The 24336-nt window shown below is 37.1% G+C and overlaps 1 protein-coding gene across 3 annotated transcripts in view; it reads right to left on the bottom strand.

Annotated features, from left to right (window-relative positions):
* The window catches only part of dok7a (docking protein 7a), a 31424-nt gene extending 10715 nt beyond the window's left edge, over nt 1–20709 (bottom strand). Inside the window, exons 1-10 of one of the 3 annotated variants that reach the window (XM_049472523.1) lie at nt 20590–20709; nt 20440–20485; nt 16053–16268; nt 13456–13656; nt 11430–11549; nt 9751–9843; nt 8282–9123; nt 4796–4844; nt 3561–4106; nt 1251–1339 (exon numbers count right to left, since the gene is read on the bottom strand). In XM_049472523.1, coding sequence (XP_049328480.1) covers nt 1251–1339; nt 3561–4106; nt 4796–4844; nt 8282–9123; nt 9751–9843; nt 11430–11549; nt 13456–13656; nt 16053–16268; nt 20440–20485; nt 20590–20643 — 2256 coding nt within the window. In that variant the 5' untranslated portion in view covers nt 20644–20709. The remainder of the gene's footprint in view (nt 1–1250; nt 1340–3560; nt 4107–4795; nt 4845–8281; nt 9124–9750; nt 9844–11429; nt 11550–13455; nt 13657–16052; nt 16269–20439; nt 20486–20589) is intronic. The other 2 variants (XM_015606429.3, XM_007230148.3) reach the window with 2 other exon arrangements.
* Nucleotides 20710–24336: the final 3627 nt, after the last annotated feature.

Raw genomic sequence — 24336 nt, 5'->3', positions numbered from 1 at the left:
GTAAGGAGTATATACTAGTGCAGGGGTGTCCAAAACTTTTTGTTGTTGGGGGCCAGAAGGAGAAATATATTTGAAGTCACAGGCCACAGACTCTGTAATAAAACAAATAATGAAATATACCAATAAATAATACTTTTTTTCTGATTATGTCACTTGCAGACCATTTTACTTGACTTTTACTTTATCTTTGACAGCATTGTGTGAACTAAGATTTTTCAAATTGATATTTAATTTCATGGTGTCTCTTAATATAAAACTCCTTAATTACGGCAACTTTTAGACTCTTTGGCCCGTTTTTCTGTGCTAGAAATGCGCACCCTCTCCGCTTTTAGACTCTTTTGCACAGTTTTTCTGCGCTAGAAATGCGCACTCTCTCCGCTTTTAGACTCTTTTGCCCCGTTTTTCTGCACTAGAAATGCGCACCCTCTGCACTTTTAGACTCTTTTGCCCCGTTTTTCTGCACTAGAAATGCGCACCCTCTGCGCTTTTAGACTCTTTTGCCCCGTTTTTCTGCGCTAGAAATGCACACTCTCTCCGCTTTTAGACTCTTTGGCTCGTTTTTCTGCGCTAGAAATGCGCACTCTCTCCGCTTTTAGACTCCTTTGCCTGTTTTTCTGCACTAGAAATGCGCACTCTCTCCGACTCTTTGGCCTGTTTCTGACACCTAGCATTCAAACTTTGAATCTCACATTATAAAATCCTGCTTAACAGCGGGCCAACTTTCATTCCATTTCTAAAATACTTTATTTCAGTGATTTAGTTCAAAATGTGCAACTCTATATATTATATAGATGTATTCCACACAGAGTGATCTATTGTAAGCGTTTACTTCTTTTATTGTTGATGATTACTGCTTACTGGGCAGTGTGCCAAGTCCTGCTCGAAAATGAAATCTCATTTTCATAAAAGTTGTCAGCAGAGGGAAGCATGAAGTGCTGTAAGAGTTTCTGGGAAAACTTGATAAAACACAGTGGATCAACACCAGCAGATGACATATCTAAAAAAAACCTTTTCAATTCCTCTTTTTTTGCAAATTGTAACTCTTCCACTTAAGAGTAAAATCTATCATAAAAGGTTTTTATCAAGGTTTTTAAAATGTGCAAAAACTCAAAACAGCAGAGAGAAAATGGACAGGAAATCCATTGTAGGTTATTGAATTTTATTGTGTCTCACTATGTGGAGAACAACATCTGAATCAATGGCACTAACTGAATGAGGGTGTGTATTACAGGGTTTTACGGGAGCATTACCTCAGAGCTTCTGTCTGTTGCTCGGCCTTCCATGATCTCATAAGAGGGATCCATCCGCCCTCTCTCCCCATGACTTCTCTGCTTCTTATCTGCACAGAAACAAGAAAGGTCTGATTGACGTTAAATATGCACACAAACAAATGACAAGAGACAAATAAAGTTTTAGTTTAGAGTAAAAGTTTATTATTCTAATTATTACCTTATTTTTAATGTTAGAGCTACACACACTTTCCCTACACACGAATAGAGCTAGCCATACATAAATAGAGCTAGCCATATTCTACCTACACAAGAATATAGATCTACCCACACATTAAAAGAGCTACCTAAGCTCTATGCACACATAACCAGAGTGACCAATTCTTTATCCACACATAAATAGAGCTAACCATACATGAAGGGAGCTAGCCATATTGCACCTGCACAAGAATAGAGATCTACCCGCACATAGAGATCTACCAACAAATAAATAGAGCAACCATAGCTCTATCCACACATAACCAGAGTGATCAATTCTTTATGCGCACATGAATAGAGCTAGCCATACATTTATAGAGCTACCATCGTCTATCCACACATAAACAGAGCGACCAATTATTTACCTCCACATTATTAGAGCTACCTATACATTAATAGAGCTACCAATCTTCTTTCCACACATACACAGAGCAACAAATTATTTACATCCAGATGAATAGAGCTACCCACACTCTACCCACACATGAATAGAGCTAGTCATACATTAATAGAGCTACCCATCGTCTGTCCACACATGAACAGAGCCACCAATTATTTACCCACACATCAACAGAGCTTCCCACACTCTACCCACACATGAGTAGAGCTAGCTATACATTTATAGAGCTACACATTGTCTATCCACACACAAACAGGGATAGTGATGCTCTATCCTCACATGGACAATTCTCTATCTACACTTGAATAGAGAAATCCATGTTATACACACAAGTTAAAACAAACATGTTTAACCCGCACATGAACTGAACTACGCATGCTCTACCCATAAATATGTTCTTCTGTAGCTATGTGTGCTATGCTGGGCATCTCTTATATAACACTGGCAAAAATCCCGTTCACGCTAAAAAAAAAAAAAAACTGTAGCGCAAAATGTTTTTGGCCCTAACTTTTAAGTGGGCTATCACTCCAAATGATATTTCTTTTTTTTCATGTGAGTGAAAGTGCACACTGGGATAGGAAAGATCTGGTACAGTACTTTTTATGTACGCTTATGCTTGACTAATGCTTGAAACAAGTATCACTTTAATTTCGCATTAGGCTGCATGGGACCTTTGCCAAACTTCCATGAAGCTTGTAACAGCTGCTATGAAAGAGAGCATCTGTAGGCGGAGGAAGCACAGGTCTATCAGTGTTGGCTATTGACCCACCGATAGACCTTATCTATCTAGTGGTTCCACGATCAAGTGTCATGATCAGCTTCTCGCTCTCCATATTTCGACTTTTTCATGAGAATGTGAAAAGCAAACACTTATCCAAGATTAGCACGCTGGCTCTGTTCAGTTTAATACATGCAACCCCTGATCCAAGGCTTGAGATCTGTGGAAAGATTCAGCTAAGCCTAGTGCCGGAAGAGAGCTGGAACATTTGGCTGTGAATCTGTGGGTTGGTGCTTCAGATGGCAGAGCTTTCTGGATTGCCCAAATGTTTTAGCCTAAGTGGTGCCATTACTCAAAACTGAGCTTGCCACATACCCCCACAAACACATACTCACACACACACACACCAACTTGCACTCACAAGCACACACCCATAGGTGCATCATCTCCATCTGAGAGTAGATATTAAATGCATTACTACACATCAGGGAGATGGAGGGACACCAAAACAGTGCAATCTCTCTCAGCCCCTAAACCCCGTAATGGCTTTACAGTCGGAGACTCCAGGGCACAGTCCTGAAATAATGACTATGGTGACATCATCCTGTTTCCCATATTCTCTTTTAAGTCTGATTATCTCGTTCACCCACACCTTCAAAACAGCATGAGCGATAAAAAAACACACTAACAATCGATAGAGCTCAGAGAGAGAAGAGAGGGGGCACAGCAGGAAGAGGACACAGGAACAGGACAGGAAGGAAACAGGGCACGCATGGAGAGAGAGAAAAAAGTCTTTTCATTATTAATGTTGGAGGGAAACAGAAGGAAAGGTTGAGGAAAAGTCTTTGAAGCAGGAAAAAGGAGAACAGGTTGGGTCCTTCACTATTTAACTCTCTGCTTGAGTAAAGGAAGGAAGATGTCCAGTTTATCCGGAAGCTTGTGGCTGATCTCTTACCTTCTTCTGTGGCTTCCTTATTACTGATGCTGGTTTCTGGCTGTTCTGAAGTTTCTGGCTGGATCAAGCTGCTTCTATTTTCTGGAGGCGTGGCCTTGGGCAGCATGCAGCCACCCTGTCCTTTCCTACATTGCAGGCAGTTCTCATAGATTGATGAGTGAGAGGCACGGTGGGAAGGAGTGGTGTGACTGATGGTGGATGCAGGAGATGTGGGTGATGCCAGAGCTAATGCTAACATTCGCTCATATTGGCTGGTTCTGACTGATCTCTGGTTATCATTCCCCGGGGGACAATAATGCCCCGGCTGATGAGATAACAGAAGGCTTGGTTTGACTGACACCGTGTCAGATTTTCCTGGGCTATAGTGCACCAGAAGGTCATTCAGGCTGTCCATATAACTCTCAGGGCTTCTCTCCTGCAGTGTTTGATTAGTCTCTGAACTTTCACGTGGCAGGTCCTGCATGCTGGAAGGTGCAGAAGACTCTGTTTCATGCTGTTTAGTGGGACTCTCCATGGCATCTGTGTTGATACTGGCTGATTTTTTACCTGCCAAGATAACATCTAATATTCTGAGAGAAGCACACAAAAATGTCTACATATCTGTTGCTTTTATATGTGGAAAAAAAAATAAATAACCCAGACATTTGAAAAAAGTATGTGAACCCTTGAAATCAACAGTTGGTTGATCTCCCTGTTAGCAATAGCCACAGGAAAGCACTTCCTGTAGTCCAAAAATGCTAATACTGAACTCTAATTAGCTTTTTATAATCCAGGCTCATTTAGATGTTCCTTTAAAAACTTCTGATGCTAACGTTTGTGGTCAGAACACAGAAAAGACAATCTTCTGCTAAATCTTTTATGAAGGTCATAAATATTTCTGCACAGTAGACTAGAATCTGCTAAATTCTCATGATAATCTTTTTGTAATCAAACACATTGCTAGAGATTTTGCCTCTCTAGTAGTTAGGCAGCTGCTTAGAGGAGTCTATAGGTGCAGATTGTTGGGGCATGACATGAGTATTTATAAAGCCCTGAAAATTGCATCACTTGGCCTTTTATATAAATAAAGACTGTAAACTTTATATGATTAAAAATATTAGAGATTATTAACATATTCACAGTAAAGAATGTTGATGAGGGGTGCCCAAACACTTTAATGCCAATGTATGTCTTGCTAAAACAATTTGTCATATAATTGTAGAACCCAGATGACTGCTTTATTAAGGATGTCTTACCTGGCACGCCTGGTTGTAGTGTAGATCCTGACTGAGGAAATGGAGCTTTCTGTTCCAAGACAAAAAACAAACAAAAACTCAATTTATTCTCTTTATATATAAAATCTTTGCATTTAAAACTAAAATGTGTGTTTATCTTTTATACATCTGGCCACATGCTGATTCCCAAACACTGCTAGAAGGCATCACTAGGCTGCAATAAGAAAAGCCCTCAGCAACAGCCCCAATGTATGATTTCAGTACCAGCTGTCTGTTTGAGGGTTATCATTTTAATTCTTACAGGATGATTTTAGACAGAGAGAAAAGGAAAAGCTTTAGAGAAGTGAAACAAGTTGCTCATCATGCCACTTTTAATCTTTCATCTAACACTCAACACCTGCAGTAACAGCCAATCACCACGGCAATGAGTCACAAAGAAATGATAGCATCAAAGAGCCTCACACTTTACACTGTCTGATCACATAATTTCATAAGGGTGTACAGCACTTTGTTCCTGTACTAATATCATTTAATCTGCATTGCTGAACACAAAAGAGTACCGACTGAGAGCAGGAAGGGGGGTTGGGGTAGGAGAGCGGTACTTCTTTATCTGCATCTTCATTGTCATCCTTAAATAGGGTGGCATCACAGCGGCGGTATCTTCAAATGTGGAAACTGGGATTCAAATACATTATCCTCTACAACCCTGCTGCTAAAACAGCTAATGAGAATGAAAAAAAAAACAGAAAGACCTTTTGGATATGTATTAGGAGGTTACTATTTGTACTTGTATTATACCAATAATATGATATAAATTTACGGTGCTACATAACTAGAGAAGTTCATTTCCTGAAGGAAAGTAAAATGAACAAGGGATGGAAAAACAACAAACAGATTAGTAAGGATCAGTATAGTTGTAGATTACAGCTTGGGGGGCTGACATAAAACAAAAACATACAAAAAATAATTGGGAGTGAATGGGACAAATTATTTTTAAAAAAGGAGCGTGAGCTGGTATAACTCAGGAAGTTTGTGGCTGTCAGGATGCAGAAACTCTATGGCTTGGACATGTGTGGAAATGAACGTGAATGAATAGGAATGGGGGAAAAAATGAGAGGCTAAAATAAAACAGCAAATAAACAAGTATGGGTCAACATAAACTTGAATTTCTTCTCGGGAGCCTGCCCTAAAATTGTATATTACAAATGATGTGAATCGGTTAACCAGAATCCCACTGATTCTTTAAGGAAATCTGAAACACTTGAATCAGGAGTTTTGCTGCATTTACACTGATCCACTGCAGCAATGTAAATGAACACACTCCCTTCTTCTAAGGCATTTTGTCATTTAATCAATTACTGTCCAACATCGAGAGTGTTCATTAAGCACTGATGACATCCTTGATATGCTTTAGAAAGTTTAAATATGTATAAATATGAGTATAAATATGTGGAACATTTTTGTACTGCTGTTCTTATTTATCATGGAATGTAAGGAGTGTATTATCAATATTCCAGAAACCAAACATTCTCTCAACTGGATTCCCTTTTACCCCTTTAAATGTCTATTCAATTTCTTTACTAATATTAGAATACTAAGACACAATCTCTGCCTTCTCTACTAGTCTACATAAATAAATGTGGGTTAAGCTGTCATAAACCAGAAGGCTACTGACTGGAATCCCAAGTGTGTGCCCATTGCAGATTCTAATGCCCCTGTCCTTTGAATAACTTTGACTACAGCAACATGACACTCAGGCCTGATTAGGTACATCTGCGTAAGGGCCAATCTTTATTAAATGAAGGCTATAAATATGCAAAAGTAATGTGGACTAGTCTTGCTAATTCACAAAACAGATAATGTTAACTGAAGTATGAGCTGTTAAAGTTAAAGTTAAACACATGAGTTCTTGTTATTATTCATTATTATTCATTGCTGAGTGTTGGGGTCAGAAGCTGAGTCAATGGGAAGAGGGTTCAGGTTCAGGTCAGGCAGAACGCAGCATCACACACTTGTGGAACTCTGCCAGCATAAACTCTGTGCAAGTAACAAGGATGGTGAGAATACTTGTGGGGTCAAGAAACGACACTATGCAATAACAAATTACAGAACGACCACAGATTTAAACTCTGTAATTCTGGTGATTGCCTGCTGTATTACTGATTTAAGCTTAAGGAAATAATGTAAGAATTGTGTAAAGAATGGTAATTTTGTAACATATCTGCCACAGCCCCCTAAATAATCACTTAAATACTGTACCACTTTTAAAGAATGCATTTAGCTCCTTTAAGATCCACCCACTGCATACACATACACAACTGTACTAAGACACAGCTTGTCTAGTCCCTGTAGTGATGTACTGCCAATAAAATAGGTGCCTCATCCAATATTTTTGGGATGAGTTATCATCCAACATCCTGATGTCACCAACGCTCTTGTCGCTAGGGGTGGGCGATATGGCTCTAAAATAATATCACGATATTTTAGGGTACTTATGCGATAATGAGAAAACAGAAAAATAATTAATTCATTTCAGGAATATAGTATAAGAGTATAACAGAATAATCATAACGTGGCAAAATAAACAATATAGACAATATAATGCAGCAAAAAATATTGCAGAAAATTTAGTGCATGCATATAAACTGCAAACTAAAACAATTTTACAATAAATACACCTAAAGCTTCGCAGTAAATAATAGACTATTTTAAGACAGAATAGCCCTATTATCACGATATGGATTTTTTATAAGGTGTTTTATATACTGATTTTATAAGGCGTCCCAATCGTTCAGCCGGTCCCACTTTATAATCATATCTCTAATAACTGTGTAGTTAGACATCAACAATCCATGGAATACCAGTGTAACTAGTGGTGAAATACACTCTGTTACAGATGTATTACATTTGCATGTATGTGATTGTGTGTAAGTACACATGAGTATCAACATCAACACCTAAAGAGTAGAGTAATTACACATGTCAGACTGTGTGGAATAGGTTGTACATACATTTTTATTTCAACAGATCTTGGTAGTAATTATTTCCAGACCTTGGTAGTAATTATTTGGGCTGTGATTATTTTTGAATAGTAAATATTCATATAAATGTTATTGTGCGAAAATGTACAAAATGTTCTGTTTATGTCTAACTGTGTCTGACACTGATACGCATGTGTTACGCATAATTAATCTGTAACAATATGTACTTCACCAGTAGTTACACTGTTATTACTTGAGTTGTTATTGTGTAACTACACAGTTAATAGATATTTATTATAAAGTTTGACCTTTAGATCATATAGTGTAAGTACACATTTTAAATAATGCAATCTAATTATAGACAGAATTATTTTAGTGGGAGGGGTGACCTATAAAACTAAGCAAAAGATATTTAGTAGATAACAGATTAATCATAATTGTGTAGTCTAAGAATTATGTTGATAATAATACTCCACTATACACTTGCTAGTGCTAATTAGTGTGGACTGGGATTGCTGGGATTTACCTTCAAGCCTCCACAGACAGGGCAGGTTGTGAAGAGTGATCTGGAAGCAGCCGGAGGAGGAGAGCAGATCAGACACTCAGAATGTGTTTCTGCGCAGGACGCTCCCTGGCACCCCTGCACCACTTTCTGGGTCCCTTCTGGCCTGTGATTGTGAGTTAGGAAGAGGGTGGACTCTCTGGGAGAATTAGGAATGGAAAATGAAGCAGCTGAGGCTTCAGTCTGCTCTTTAACGGTTTCATCAGTCCGTTCTCTGGATGTAAATCCTGCGGGTTCCTTAGTGGCTGCTCCACTCTGCTCTTTGCTCTGCACTGTAACAGAGCTTCCTGGGGGCTCCAGAAGGCTTCGGGGTGTGTCATAAAGGTAGCGGAGAGAGGAAGGAACCTGGTACTCATGGTTGTGGCTGGTGGGGCAGGTGCAGAGATGTTTCTCAGGGTTAGAAAGTGATGGTAGGCTGAACAGAGAGCCATACTCCTCTTTAGGGCTCCCTATGTCTAGGCTGCCTGTGTAGGATGAAAAACTTCCAGAATAGGACGAGTGACTTCCTGTGGCAATGCCACTGTCAGAAGAGCCCTGTCGACCTATTTCCTGAAGCCTTCGTGAGCAGGAGGGCTTAGAAGGCACTCTGGGAACACCTGCTACGTTGACTGACAGTTTATCCTCTCCATGAGAGGCAATTCTAGATGCTGTCGTAAAGGACGACTCAGTTGATGTGGTTGGAACAGGCTCCGCCCACAGGGTGAGTCGGCTGCCAATGCTGGAATCCGAGTGGCTGGTGTCGGAGTTGTCGGAGGAGCCAGAAATGCTTCGATCGTCTCCAGCCACTGAAGAACTGAAACTGGATGCTAGCAGAACAAAGAAATAAAAGAGAATCACATTAGAGAAACAGGACACAGTTACCTTCAAAATTACTTAAGTTTGCTAGGTTAAGGTAACAAAATAAATTGCTCATGGGGCAGACATCAATGACTGTTAAGCAGTGATTGGAGGAGAACATAAAAAAGGCCGTAGAAATGCTTTGAAAGGCTTGTAGAAATTACATCCTGACTATCAATTTAAACCAGCCCAGTAACAAAAAAAAGATCTTAAAAGCTATTTATTACTTTATTACTACACTACTTTATTAACAGCTAACAGTGTGCACCGTGCTTTAAACCCTACAGATTGAAAGGTGTACATCACAAAAAAAGAAAAACTCTCTCTACACATGGCAGGGAGAGAGGCAAGATAATAATAAACAACAGAGTTTTTATGACAGGGCACAGATTGCTCATATAGTTGGTAAGCTCTCTGGAACAGAGCATGTTACAACACTCTTCTTTATCTTAATGATTAAACTGTGCAGATCACTAGTGGGATTCCCCCTTTAATAGATTGTTAATAACCAACAGGACAGAGAGCATAGATTACATGAACGGAAACACACTCATCTCCTAATGAGAGTTTACAGTAGCATTATGGAAGGCAGATACCTGTGCTGTGAGACAGCAAACTGAGCCTCTTTTCCAGCTCCTCAGCCTCATGGTTAAGCCTCTCTTCCACTGATGCTGCAGTAGTACTTGGCTCTGAAAAACAAACAACCAGACATATAGGCTAAGAAAACTGATCATTTGAACATTAACATTAGCAGAACATTTACTTACTCAGGCCAAGACTAATATAATGATCTATTATTATGCACTAGCTTCTGCAAGAAAGACCCTGTTCCAGAACGACAGCATCAGATTACTAATTAAAGCTCATTAAAGCTCTTTGTTCCTTAAATAGAAGCAATGGAAAGGCATAAACATGAAGCACCACACCAGTATTATTTTTTTTATTTTTTAGCTTTTGTTGGAAGTAACTCTCTGCTGTTCAAAGAATTCTTTTTATATTTGTAATAGATTTTGGAGGATTTGGTTGCAATCGGTAATCAGGGTGTTAGTCAGAATGCTCATTCCAAAAACTGAATGAAGCACCATCATTCCTAAACAAATAAAATGTATTTATATAGCGATTTTACAACTTCAGGTAGTGCTTTTTCACAGCTTTACAGGAATCTAGCAGCGGGACAAAGAGTCAAATAAAACCTAATTTTACATATTTTACAAAACATATAACATGGAAAAAAGTTTCACACGGAAAAGGATTAAATTTTACCAAGTAAGTTTAAAATACCATGCTGTCACAGCATGTGTTTATAATCCAGCATGTGTTTTATTTATAAACCGGGTTGTTGCTGCAGTACACCTCAATGTTTGTCTAGCATTTAAAATACTATTAATAGGTCTAACATGTGGGAAGCATGGCATGCAGCCAGAGTTAGCAAACACACACAAACACACACACACACACATTAGAGAGAGAGAGAGAGAGAGAGAAGGGGAGAGATAGAGAGGCACTGTTGTTCTTTCAAATGTTATAAAAGCAACTTTTAGAAAACTTTGATTAAAAAATAACTAAAGTCAACACACTTTTATTAAAAACACTAAGCGCAAGGTCAATCACCTGGGCATTATTTATTTACTTCTCACCTAATGCTGATTTACCTTAATATCAATGGAAGTACAACCTGAGCTTTTTAATATAAAGAATAATGTTTGGACAGTAATAGCAAAGAGAGGTGGAGGGGAAGAAGTGGAGGGTATAACATGTCCTACTAGTGATTAAGAGTGTCGAACACTGCTCGTATGAACTGTGACTGTGCTCACCCTCCCTCCCGTACAAATTCCACTATTTATTCTCTCTGCGAGTGTAAGAATAGGTGATGAGCTCAGCTCTGATTGGCCAGGCCGAAGTGTGAGATCAAAAATACCCACAAACCTTACCAGGCTGATGTCGCATTGCTCGTTAGCCACTAACGAGGCAGCCAAACAAACTCACAAGCACATGACCTATAACACCCCGCAGCAAACAGGCGAAGATTGAAGCAACACGAGTCAGGGGTAGAAAAAAAACGACATGCAGAAATCCCACCAGAAAAAAACCCTACAAATGACCAAACCATAAAATTCTGCATGCATTTACTATATAATTAAGCTATGATTTATAAAATGTATGATGGATGAAACATGGACAAATATGGACTTACATATTTTTTTTTTTTTTTTATTTTACTGTTAAGTTGCCATCACATGGATTCATTCATATGCAAATACACACACACACAAACCTGGCAGCAGTGGTTTGAGTCCAAAGGGACCTCTGGAAGGAGAGAGGCCACGCACGACGCAGTCGAACAGAAAACTGATCTGTTCCCCTTCAGCACAGGACAAGAAGAACACACCAGCCCCTACACACACAGACACACATACACACAGATAGATATATCATTTAAAAATTACTTACATATTTGTGCCATATATGAATTTCTCTAAGGGTGTTTTCAAACCAGCAGTATTTTAGTGCAGTTAAAATGGGCTTTGTGCGGTTTCTTTCGGTGTGAAAACAGTAATTGCACTTGGGTACAGACCATAACAACCAAACCGAGACAAGCAAGAGGATCTGGTCTTAGTCTTGTCTCAAATGAACTCCAGAGCAGTTTGTTTGTAGTAGAACCATCACCTATCAAGTGTACTCTTCATGTTTAAATGAAAAAGATTTAAGATTCAGGTGCAGTTTAACCTGATTTATTACCCTGATAATTATTATAGCTATTAACAAATGCTAGCTCTGCTGCTGCTCAATGCTAAATGGCTCTAATCCTGAACACAGAACCTGCTTCTCTGACCAATAAGCAGAGACATTGTGCCCACTTAGTTTGTTGTAATGCACTGTTGCACTTTGTGTGAAACCAAACCAAACAAAACCATGGTGTAAATTACTCCATTTAAACCAGAAAAATAAACAATTTTTCTCAGGTAAACTGAGCCTGCAATGTATTTGCTAGTGTACAATGTGTGACTGTGTGTGTGAGTGGGGGTATGTGTATGAGTAGGTGTAATGTTTAGGTTCACTCTCAACAGCAGAGTAGTATGTTTGATGGATGTGTGATGGGAGTCCCCCAGAGTGGAGGTCACCAAAGTGACCCATCCATCAACCTGGCAACCAGACCACCCACAACAAAAAAGCCCCCACCTCACTAACCACATGATATAAACACAGAAAAGCAGGATACACAAAGCAGCAGCAGCATCTTTTGTAGCATGTGAAGCATTTAAATTGTGTTACTGTCCTGTAAATACACACATCAACTCTATTATCCTTGGAGATCAATTCTACCCATCCTGCACATGATCAAACGACCTGCGCTGTAGCTGTGGGAAGCTGCTCAAAGATTAGTCAGAGGGATTGAACATCAGAGGGCAGCACCTGTCCTGCTTACATACCACACACACTTTTCTAATCACCCGTACATATAACATCACCACATATAGCATAAGCAAAAATGTCCAGGCCACATTTACTATAACTGTAAAGATCCATTGATAAGATGAGTTACATATCCATATAATATAATATTTGACGTCTTATAGTGCAAATAAGCTACTAAAATTGGTTTAATAGATCATTTAAACGCTCAGACATTTATAAACCATAGGCCAAATAAACCATAATAAAACTATGAAAATATCTCGTATTAATATTCCACACATAACACAATCATAACCATCTTACAAGCCACATAAACTATATGCAATAAGAAAATGTACATAAAAACTACTCTATATTTACTGTAAGTATCCTGATGAGTCACTACTCCTCCAGGTGCTGTGGAAAAGATGTGTGGCCAGTTAAATCCACCTGCACATCAAGATGTCTGAAGTTCTACACATACCACTCATACCACACCACTGATACTTATTCACAGCCACACATACCATATTTAAACCTAACCCAAGCACACATTTCCAAACTGTCACACCACTGACCTTTCACAACTAGTCCCTTCAGCATGTCAAATTTATTAGACAATAAATGACCTATACTGTCCAATAGAACAGGATTATCTTAACTGACCAAACAAGTAAATATAGTCAAAGTTTAACTGTAGCTTTAATTGATTAATACAAGGACAACATACAGTATAGTACACGTATTCCACTAATTTGAATGGAACCAGCAGGCTAGAGAAAAAAAACAATCTATCCTACTAGAAATGTAAATATACTATCAAAGCATTAATTATGCAAAAGCACATTGATTCATTGAGTATAGACAATAAAGCACATTGATTCACTGAATTCATCCTTACTCACAGTAACCACAGCGAGTCCCACCCTCAAACACGAAGCCATTGGTCACTGGGCCGTATCTCCGCAGGTCCAGAAGATTCCACTGGCCGATGATTACAGGAGGGACGTCCCTGGCGATGACCAGCAGGCTGTTGCAGAAATGAAGCGTAGCAGGACCACTCTCGAGTTTAGTGCCAGGCAGAACAGTAACGTTAAAACTGTGAACTGAGAAACGTAAAGAGACAGAGAAAGAAAGAGACAGAAGTTTTCAATTTGCTGCAAGAGACTGTTATAATATGATTCAACATGTGCTTACAAATTCCCCTTAAATCAAAGCAGAACACAGACACACACAAACTCACAGACTTCACACAATTATGTTAACCTACATTACTAACAGTTTCATGTGCTAAACAGACACACAGGAGTTGACTAAAATCATGCAAACACAAATTGTAATAAGGATTGTGTTTTGTATTTAGTACCAGGGCTAATTTCTAACATCTGTATGAGTGTATGAATATATATATATACAAAAATTGTAATTCTTAAAAAAAAAAAAAAAAATCGTTCAAGTCAAACGAGCGCTGGGGTTAGCAGCTAATGCTAATGATGGTACACCAAGCCTTCCTGCTGGAGAAACCTTACTGAAAACTGACCCTTATATGCTGTCCATCAGTAGAGTGGCTTTACTGCTCCTTTATACCTGACTGGTAGAACTAATAAAAAAGCACCAGTTATAAAGCACGCTGTAGGATTTTAAGTGCGTCTTATAGTCCAAAACACATGTTACTTTTTAAATCTAAGCAAGGTCTGAAAATCTAATTAGGACACTCTTAACCGGACTATTTTAAAATTTGTGAAAACAGACTGTGGTACTGGAAATAGGCAAGCAGCATTTAACTCAGCAGCCACAAAATGCTGACAAAACACTTCCGGAGCAACGCAGAAACCAAAAGATTTAAATAATCTTCATCATCTAGCTGATGTGTATTCATATTAAGTTTTGTCATTATTTGATTTCTCTTTTTTTTTGCTTTTATGTGAAGGCATCTGCCACTTTATAGTAAGTTTTAAACACTAAACATATTACACCTATCTGAGATTTCCATTTGATGTGTCTGTGACTAAATCATTTGTGTACTGTATTCTGAGCCAGTATGTGGAGTGTGTATGAGGTCAGGTAGATTGATGGAGAGCTGAAGCAGTGTGGGCCCGGTTTAACCTGTCAGCACTGAGTTTGATACAGATTCATGAAGGATCGCAAATCAAAACAAAAAGGCACCCACACAAACAGAATTATACACACACACACTGTGACAGCAAGCAGGTGACTTCAGAGCATGCCTTGCCAAACACCTCTCAGCATGACCACCCCCCACCACCCACCACCCAACAACACACACACACACACACACAAACACATACAGGTCACATTGGGGTGCTTGCTTTGTAGATTTAATGGGACTAATGGCTGGAATGCCCCATTCAAAGCCACACTCTTCAAAGTACATTAACAAAAAGGCAACAGCAATGTCTATTTTCTAGATACAAACTCTAGATCAGTGCTTATGGGTGCCAGCTCTGCACAGTTTAATCTGTTTATGTCTTCCATCATTACTAAACCAGTTTAATTAGTTAAACCGGCCTAAACTATAATAATATGCAGAACTTTGGGCTTTGTGTTTCACACTGTGTTTGGATGTTATTACTCACCATTTTGGGGGGCTTAGGTGAGGTTCAAATTACATATTGAAGTTTCTCACAGCCTGTCTCCTATTTTTAAGCAATACTGTCCTGTGTCTACTGTGCTTTCTTATTTTATTTTATTTTATTAGCTTACATTTTAAGAAAAACATATGGAATCGTTTGTGCCGTTTTTTGGGCTACCATGAGGTTCAGATTGAATTCTGTTGAGCTGGAGTCAAGTTTGTTGGGCTGCAATCGAATTTGTACAGATCAACTCCAGCTTAGTTTGGAAGAAAATCCATCAAGTTATAGCTGAGTTCAGAGAGAATTTTGCCAGGCTAAAACTGACCTCATTCACACCTGGCCCCTTCATGTGACTAGTATCTGGATTGTGTCATGGATTTTTTTTTGCCAGATTTGTTGTCACTCAGCAATCAAACGTATCTTTGGTTAATCAGACTAAAATCTAACTGTTGTGTATTGGTTTCACTGCTAGGAGTTTTGGTTGTTGAATGTGGCAAATCGAGCTGAAGTGAGGATTTTTTGTTCTCCTCCAAGCGTGTTTAGCACTCCTGATGCTGGTGGCATTATGTGAAGGCAGGCTGTAATTTCAGATAATGTATAAAAAATAGATGAAATAGTTTTTTTCGTGCTTTAAATGGGATTAAACAGAATGTTGGTGGGTTAGCTAGGCTTGGGCAAAGTTGTGTTGGCTTAAAGTTGAGAACAGACAAAATGTTGCTTAGCTGCACTCATTCGTCAGACTAAGTTCTACGGTTCTTGCATAAAATGTCAATGGCCAGTATGGCATGCTCTTCAGGTAGATTTAAAAGTGCAAGTGGAAAAGCATCTCTAACTATCAGGTAAAAGATTTTATGTTAGTTCAACTGTACATAGTCTGTGACTTGGCCACGGCACTTCATTGTGCTCACCTTCACCCAGGTGGTAGTGAAGCCGTAGATCCCAGGGCAGAAGGGCGTCTTTACTGTCAAAGCCCAGCTGGACGGTCTGGTTTAGACACAGAATGGTCAGTGTAAAGGCCACTCCTTCTCCACTCGATCCTGCCTCCAGACCGCAAATGTGTTCCAAAACAACACTGCTCTTCTCCTTCGCTCCACGTTCCTTAGACACATGCAACACCAGGCAGTCTGTGGGAGGAGGGGGGTAAGGAGGTTGGAACAGACGGGACGGAGAGGGGGGGTTGCTAAGGTTTAAGACAGGCGTCAAACATTCCTATTGTTAACACTCTCAGGAAATGCAACTGAGCAAACATCAGTACCCTTTAATTCCTTCACCCACCGCATCACATGTATGACCATGGACAGCTGGCGCAACAGTTGAATCAACATAATGACCTGTGGGTTCTACCATCACACACCTACCTACTGGAGGACACACTCAAACACCACAAGCTTCACTCTGCACAGAGAATCAAGCATGCCACTCCTCGTACTCTAGATGCTTCTAGAACTCATCACTTAAAACGACTTTTACTTTCTTATAAAGTTAAACCTAGGCCTTTAAAAGGTACTCAAAAATCCACTGGAAGAACATTTATTTTTAAAAGTGTCTTCCCACACCCAGAAGCACTTGTTAGGTTTTATTTATTTTGAGATGTAGCACAAACTGTCTCTTTAAATGGAATACAACACATGATCTAAAATGGGATAGCCTGATAGTTCTGAATGGGGAACATGATAGTACCAAATAACTTACACAAATATAAAACTCCAGAGACTCACTGAGCCACACCTCAACTAACATTGACACATTGAGATGCTGACTAAACATAACTAGTAAAATATTATAGGACTGTTATTAATAACTGAGGTATGCATATAACCCCATAGGTTTCTATTTGAAGACTTAAATCTTTTCCTCAATTTAATAACTCAATCACTCAATGTTATAATCTGTCCAATAATCAGTTTCTTCAATTTTTATCATTTGTTCAGCTTATGTAAAAGGGCACACTCTAGACTAACAGTTTATAAAATTAAAAAACATTAAAAAAAATAAAAAATAAAAAACAATCAACGGAAATGATTGTTAAAATTAGAGCATCATTTATTACACTGAGGGACAAATTATGTTTTTGTTATATTTAAATATTATTTATTATATTATACTGAGGAAACTATTTATTATATTGAGGAAATAACTTACTAACTTCAGAGCAAAATGTATTAAATTGAAGAAATTGATTTCTTCAAATTGAAGGATTGTTAAACTGAGGAATGATTTATTAAACTGAAGAGACAAACTATTAAACTGTGTGTACTATTTATTAAGTTGAGGAAATGGTTTATAAAAAAATATTTAAAAGGGCACATAAATTGAAAGAAATACTTGTTAAAAGAAAGGAATTATTAATATTAAGGGAAAAAAGTAAAGTAACATGGGAGGACAGACACTTTATTAAAGGTAGGGTGTTTAGAAATGTAGAGAATATTTTAAAACTGATGGAACAGACCGTTAAACCAAAATATATTAAATTAACATATTAATTTATTAACCTCTTAAACCCTGTAAGTAAGGCCACACTTCACAACAACACTGCTACCAAAAGTAACAGCAGTTTCATCAGTATAAACAAATACTTCATAAACAGTAACAAGACCCTGATTTTGTATAATGTTACTAGGCCTGTCAATTTTACATTATCGACTTATTGTACAATAAATGAGCATGACCTCAATAATATTTGATAATTTTGACAATTTTGAAATTGTTTATTGTGTTTAGTAGGTGAAGAAAAAAATACAATATATGATTATTTCAATTTTTGGTTGTTTTTAAAATGGTAAAACTGCTTTGTTATGCTGTTCTATTATAATTATGACAGTTAAATTTAAAGGTCATAAAATTAAAATAAATTTGTTTATAGCCATAATTTCTGGAACAATAAACCTTCCACAAAAAAAAATATTATCAGGATCGTCTTAAGTGTAACAAAATAAAAAATCTAACAAATATAATATAACAACAAAAATCTACCAAAAAACTAACGTGCAGCATATTTGGTGCATGTAAACGGCAAAAAAACAATTAAAAGTAAATACAGTACATTGCAAAACAAACACAAAATAGACTGCCTTCGAGAATACCACGATATGGAGCATTTTTATTGTGTACGATATGATATAACACACCTCCAAAGAGATTGTACATCTTTACATATAAAAGCTGCCAGAATGAATCTCAGTAAATAGACATTTACAAGGAGGTTATGTTTGCACCATGTGTAATATAAAAGCTGCATGTAAGGTTGATGTAAAAACAAATATATATGTAAAGGAAACAGGAGCTTAACCATCACTTTAATATGGTGCTGTCTGGCAATGGGAAGAATTGAACTATAAAAGTCAGTCAGAAGGGAGACTTATGAGACTGAGAATAACCTAAGGTTAATATCTAAATAATGTTTTTCTACTCTGATAACCTACTTCAGTGGTTGTGTAGTTAGCTTACTAACCTAGCTGTTACATTTCTCTGAGGGATGACTCGGGTGAACTTTCTGTTCAGACCTCTGACAGACATATCAAATTCAACTTTGTCAGTTGGGCCAAATATCAAATTCCACCCTGCTTTCTACAGAGTGTGCTGCACGGGGTACAAAATAAAGACATCTAGACCAAAGTAGTGCACTGTTTAATATTAGGTAAATATCATAAATAACACTATTAACACTACTAAATAAAAGAATATAGTACTATATACAACTGAATATGGCTTCTGTGATTAAAGAGTGCAGGAAACAGGGCATTAAATACACATTTCAGCATTCAGACACTAAAGTTATAATCTGCAGTTTCCAGTATGGATTAACCTTCAGTATCCTTCATGGATTAACCAAATCAATCCAGTATGGAGTAACCTACAGTATCCTTAATGGATTAACCTACAGTATCCAGTACGTAGTACAGTATGGAGTAACCTACAGTATCTTTTTGCATTAACCTACAGTATCCAGTTTGTAGTACGGTATCCAGTATGGAGTAACCTATACTATCCTTATGGATTAACCTACAGTATCCAGTATAGAGTAATCTACATTATCCAATATGAATTATCTAGCTACAGTATCCAGTATGGATTAACTTCTACATTATTTAGTATGGATTAATTTGCTACATTATCCAGTATGATCCCCTAGCTACTGTATCCAGTATTTTGTACAGTATCCAGCATGAAGTAACTAGTTACAGTATCCAGTATTTAGTACAGCATCCAGTATGGAGTAACCTACTGTATTCAGTATGTAGTACAGTATCCAGTATGGATTAACTAGCTATAGAATCCAGTATGGAGTAACCTACATTATCCAGTATTGATTAACCTGCTACAGTATCCAGTATGGAATAACTAGCTACAGTATGTAGTAACCTACAGTATCCAGTATCGATTAACTTGCTACAGTATTTAGTATAAAGTAACATACAGTATCTAGTATGGATTAACATACAGCATATATTATGGATTAACATACAGTATCTAGTATGGATTAACGTACAGTGTCCAGTATGTATTAACGTGCTACAGTATCCAGTATGGATTAATTTGCTATAGTATCCAGTATGGATTAATTTACTACAGTATCCAGTATGGATTAACTATCTACAGTATCCAGTATGGATTAATCTGATACAGTATCCAGTATGGATTAACTTGCTACAGTATCCAGTATGGATTAATTTGCTATAGTATCCAATATGGATTAACTTGCTACAGTATCCAGTATGAATTAACTATCTACAGTATCCAGTATGGATTAACTATCTACAGTATCCAGTATGGATTAATTTGCTACAGTATCCAGTATGCAATAACTTGCTACAGTATACAGTATGGAATAACTTGCTACAGTATACAGTATGGATTAACTCGCTACAGTATCCAGTATGTATTAACTATCTACAGTATCCAGTATGGATTAACTATCTACAGTATCCAGTATGGATTAACTATCTACAGTATCCAGTATGGATTAACTTGCTACAGTAACCAGTATGGGATAACTTGCTACACTATCCAGTATGGATTAACTATCTACAGTATCCAGTATGGATTAACTTGCTACAGTAACCAGTATGGAATAACTTGCTACAGTATCCAGTATGGATTAACTATCTACAGTATCCAGTATAGATTAACTTGCTACAGTATCCAGTATAGATTAACTTGCTACAGTATCCAGTATGGATTAACTATCTACAGTATCCAGTATAGATTAACTTGCTACAGTATCCAGTATAGATTAACTTGCTACAGTATCCAGTGTGTATTTGGTTCTATAACGGGACCGCTAGCTGAGCTTACCTGCCACAGGCGAGGGTTTACGGAGGACGACCCAGCGGCTTTTCCACTGTAAGCAGAGAGGCGAGAGTTAGCTGGGGGAACTGTAGTGACAGACTGATTAGAAACCGGTTATAAAGTCGTGTTTTCCGGCCCGCTGGATCGGTTGTGTACCTTTTTTCCGTCTCTGAGTTTAACGTGTCCCTCTGCGACCACCGAATCCGTCATCTTCACTTCATCCTTACCGAACAGCTGCGCGCGCCGCTCACTTTCAAAAATAACCGACAGCCGACGGCGCTCACTTTATCCACGCCCGCATTCAGGCAAGTCCCGCCCTCGCCGCGCTACGATTGGGTGTACATGTATAGTGGTACGCGTTCTAACCAATCACAGGTACAGATTTGGATTCCTCTAGCGAATGACGGCGGGTTTTGTATGAATACAGGTGGAGGAAACAAATTTCTAATAACTTAAAATTAACGTAAAAAATATATATTTTAAATAATTATTAATAATGATTAATAAGTATTAATAAAATTAGGCATGTCACAGTTCGATTTTTTGTGTGGATAATATATGATATATATGTTTTATGCAATTTTAAGAATATACTGCAACAAAACAATGAAATAAAAAAAACATATTAGTGTTTTATTTTGTGTAAACATATATTTTGCATATATTTAGTAGAAACAAATATTTCAGAAACTGTAACAAAACCCTGCTTTTGTATAAAATGATAATAGTGCAATAAAATACAAATATAAAAAACCCAAATATTATGTAACAACACATTTATACCACGAAACTAAAAATACAATAAATAGCAAAACAAATATAACATAAACTTTTAAGAAAATAATGTTAAACAGCAGCAAAACCTTTTGACAGGCCGAACAGACAGGTTTTATACAGGAGTTAACTCTACCAATAAATGCTGAGTCTCATTACTTACTGGTGCATCCTGGGAGTTTGAGTTTATATATACTGAAGGGATTAGGAGGTGTAAAATAATTAAAGATACAGTGTAACATTTTTGCTACAGTATTCAATTCAGGTTGTGAGGGTGAGAAATGAAAATATTACATTAAATATTATTAAAGTTTTACACCCAATTTTCTATTTTCAAATTTAGCCTCAAAGTTAAGAAAATTGAACTGATACACACTGACCCTGCAGTTAAACGACCCGCAGGTGTAGCTAATTAACTCCCCAGCCTGGAGAGAGAGAACAGTTTTATTTCAGTAAGTAAATCCCTCTGACTGGCTTTAGCAATGAGCGCTGAAGCTAATATGTTAGGCAGTGTTCTGCTCCCTGAAGCTTCCAGTAAGTAGCTTCTCACACAGCTCAGCTCTTTTAGCTAGCGTTAGCTATTGTAGTTCAGCTTTAACACTCAGATAAAGAAACGACAGCAGGTGGAGAAACTCGACTCAAGCTCCTGTTTTTACTGAAACTCTAAAGCAGTGTCTGTGCTGCTGAATAACTTATCAATATACAACCAAACAATTAACTGTTAAGAAACAGTAAATATTAATATTAAAGGTATTTTTCAGCTGATCAGACAAAATGACATTTAATCCAAAAACCTGATTATGATTAAGAGAATGAAGTGTCATGTGAGTGATCTTGTTTGGGCTGACTCAAGTGTCTGAAACTAGTGAGTTGTTTCTGGATATTTGACCTGAACTGTGTATGTGGGTGAGTGTGCAAAGGACAGTTAGGCTGACACCTCAAAACTGAATGTCCAGTATGTAGCATGTAATGCAGAAGTCAGCGCCTAAGCAGCAGAGATGAGGCCGGAGGACACATAGAAAACAGTAGTAATCAATAAATGATTTAACTTAATCAGTTAGAAACAGTTGCTGAGGAACCGTTTAACTGACCTTTGCACAGTATGTATGGGTGGGATTTTGGGGATATAAGGTCTTGCAAATGTAAGGATCATTGAACTTCTTCTACTGAAACTCTGTCTGAGTGGAAGGGGTTCCCAGAGCTCTGTTGTAATAAATTGCTAATTTGCTGAAGATCTAAGTATCCTGTCTCTCTATCAACTCTACTTCGGGCTTCCATCAAAAGAATCAAGGGGAACGCACTGGAGCAGTTGAGGGTAGTGCTGTTTTTCCCAACATAACTCAGCACCAATCCCAGTTTCCCAACACGTAAATACAGCGTTAGCATTTATATCTCATTATGTGCTCGTCTCATAAATACCACAGTACTGCCACCTTTAAGCTATTATCATTATAGTGGTTGTCATAAAGAATCAAGTGTAAATGATGGAAATATTAATAAATGTGTGTCGTGGCTGAAACGTGTGAATGGAGATGGAGATGTCGAGTGTGTGATGCATAGAAATATCAGGATCCTGTGGAGTGATATTGTATAGTATTGTAACATAATCAGTTTAGTATTATTATTTAAAACTAGATAAACCATGGAAGCTATACTGTATTCAATTAGGTTGAATATGTCAGGTGTAAATGGTGTAAATACTTGTAAATACGTGCCAATATGAGAAAATGGCAAATTCTGTACTTCACTCTGTAATAAGTTAAATGTGATGAAAGGATCATTTTTCCACATTTATATTGCGTTTATTACATTTATTTTTCAAAGATAACAGCCACACTTCTCTGGACATCATCAAAATGTACTTTTTCATTTAGCAATGTTGACTAGTATATAATACTAATTCTACTACTACTACTACTACTACTTATATATTATTATTATTATTATTATTATTATTGGACAACTAATAACAGTACTTATGACAGTAATAAACATTGCAAATTGAGACATTAGTTAAATGAGTGTAATTTTATTATGCCTTAACTAATCAGTTAATAATTAAGACGTTCTGTGGTAAGTATTGTTAATTAATTTACCCTTATTGTAAAGTGTTACTATTATTATTATTATTATTATTATTATTATTATTATTACTTACACACCCCCTGGCACTGAGACCACTATGGAGCATTGAAACTGTAGTCTTTAAAACTTTAGTGCTTCTTTGTTGGGGTGAATGTAACATCCTGACCTTACTAATGCTCTTGTCTCTGAATGCCATCAAATCATCACAGAAATACAATGATCTAGTAGAAAGACTTCTCTGGACAGTAGAGACAGTTACTCCAACAAAAGCTGAATTAACTATTTTTAGTACACTTGGTTTTGGTAATTTAGTAAGAAACAATAAACAAGCAGGTGTGCCATTAGTTTCTTTTGTTCTTTTCAGAATTTTATATAACTTATTAATATGGTAATATAAATAAAATGGTATAATTGTTCATATAACTATTATTTTTTATTATTATTCCAAAATAGTGTCCTCAAGCAAAACAAGAGAATGAACAAAAATCCATACAGTGTATCACATTCATCTGAGGTCACCCAGATACACTGAAGAAAAATGATGCATAAAATTTACTTAAAAAAAACTTTTGCAACTTTCTACATTTGCTTTTTTTAAGTAAATTTAATTTTATGTAAATTTAAGTAACTTCAACTCGGTTTTAAGACTTAAATATCACATAGAGTAATTAAGTAAACTGAACTTCAGTCAATCCTTTCTTTAAGTAAACTTTACTTAATTTCTGCATACAATACTACCTAATTACAATTACTTAATTTATATTACTCAAATAGTTTATGATCCAGTTTATGATATTATAATTCCTGAAATGTTAATATTTTTAGTTAAAACACACATATTACACTGTCTTAACTTATGGATGGCATGTAATACAGTATTTTAGTATACTAAAAATAATGTATTACATGCCATACATGTGTTGAGACAGTGAGACTTGGTCTGCTTACAAAATAAATCTTTGAGAGTATGTAAATATTTGAATGTGTGTTTTAACTAAAATTATATATAAAAATATTGTATTAATTAAGTAATTGTAATAAGGT

This window comes from Astyanax mexicanus, chromosome 25 (assembly GCF_023375975.1).
Source record: "Astyanax mexicanus isolate ESR-SI-001 chromosome 25, AstMex3_surface, whole genome shotgun sequence".
In the NCBI taxonomy this organism is placed as follows: domain Eukaryota; kingdom Metazoa; phylum Chordata; class Actinopteri; order Characiformes; family Acestrorhamphidae; genus Astyanax; species Astyanax mexicanus.
This window is presented reverse-complemented; position numbering and strand designations above follow the sequence as displayed.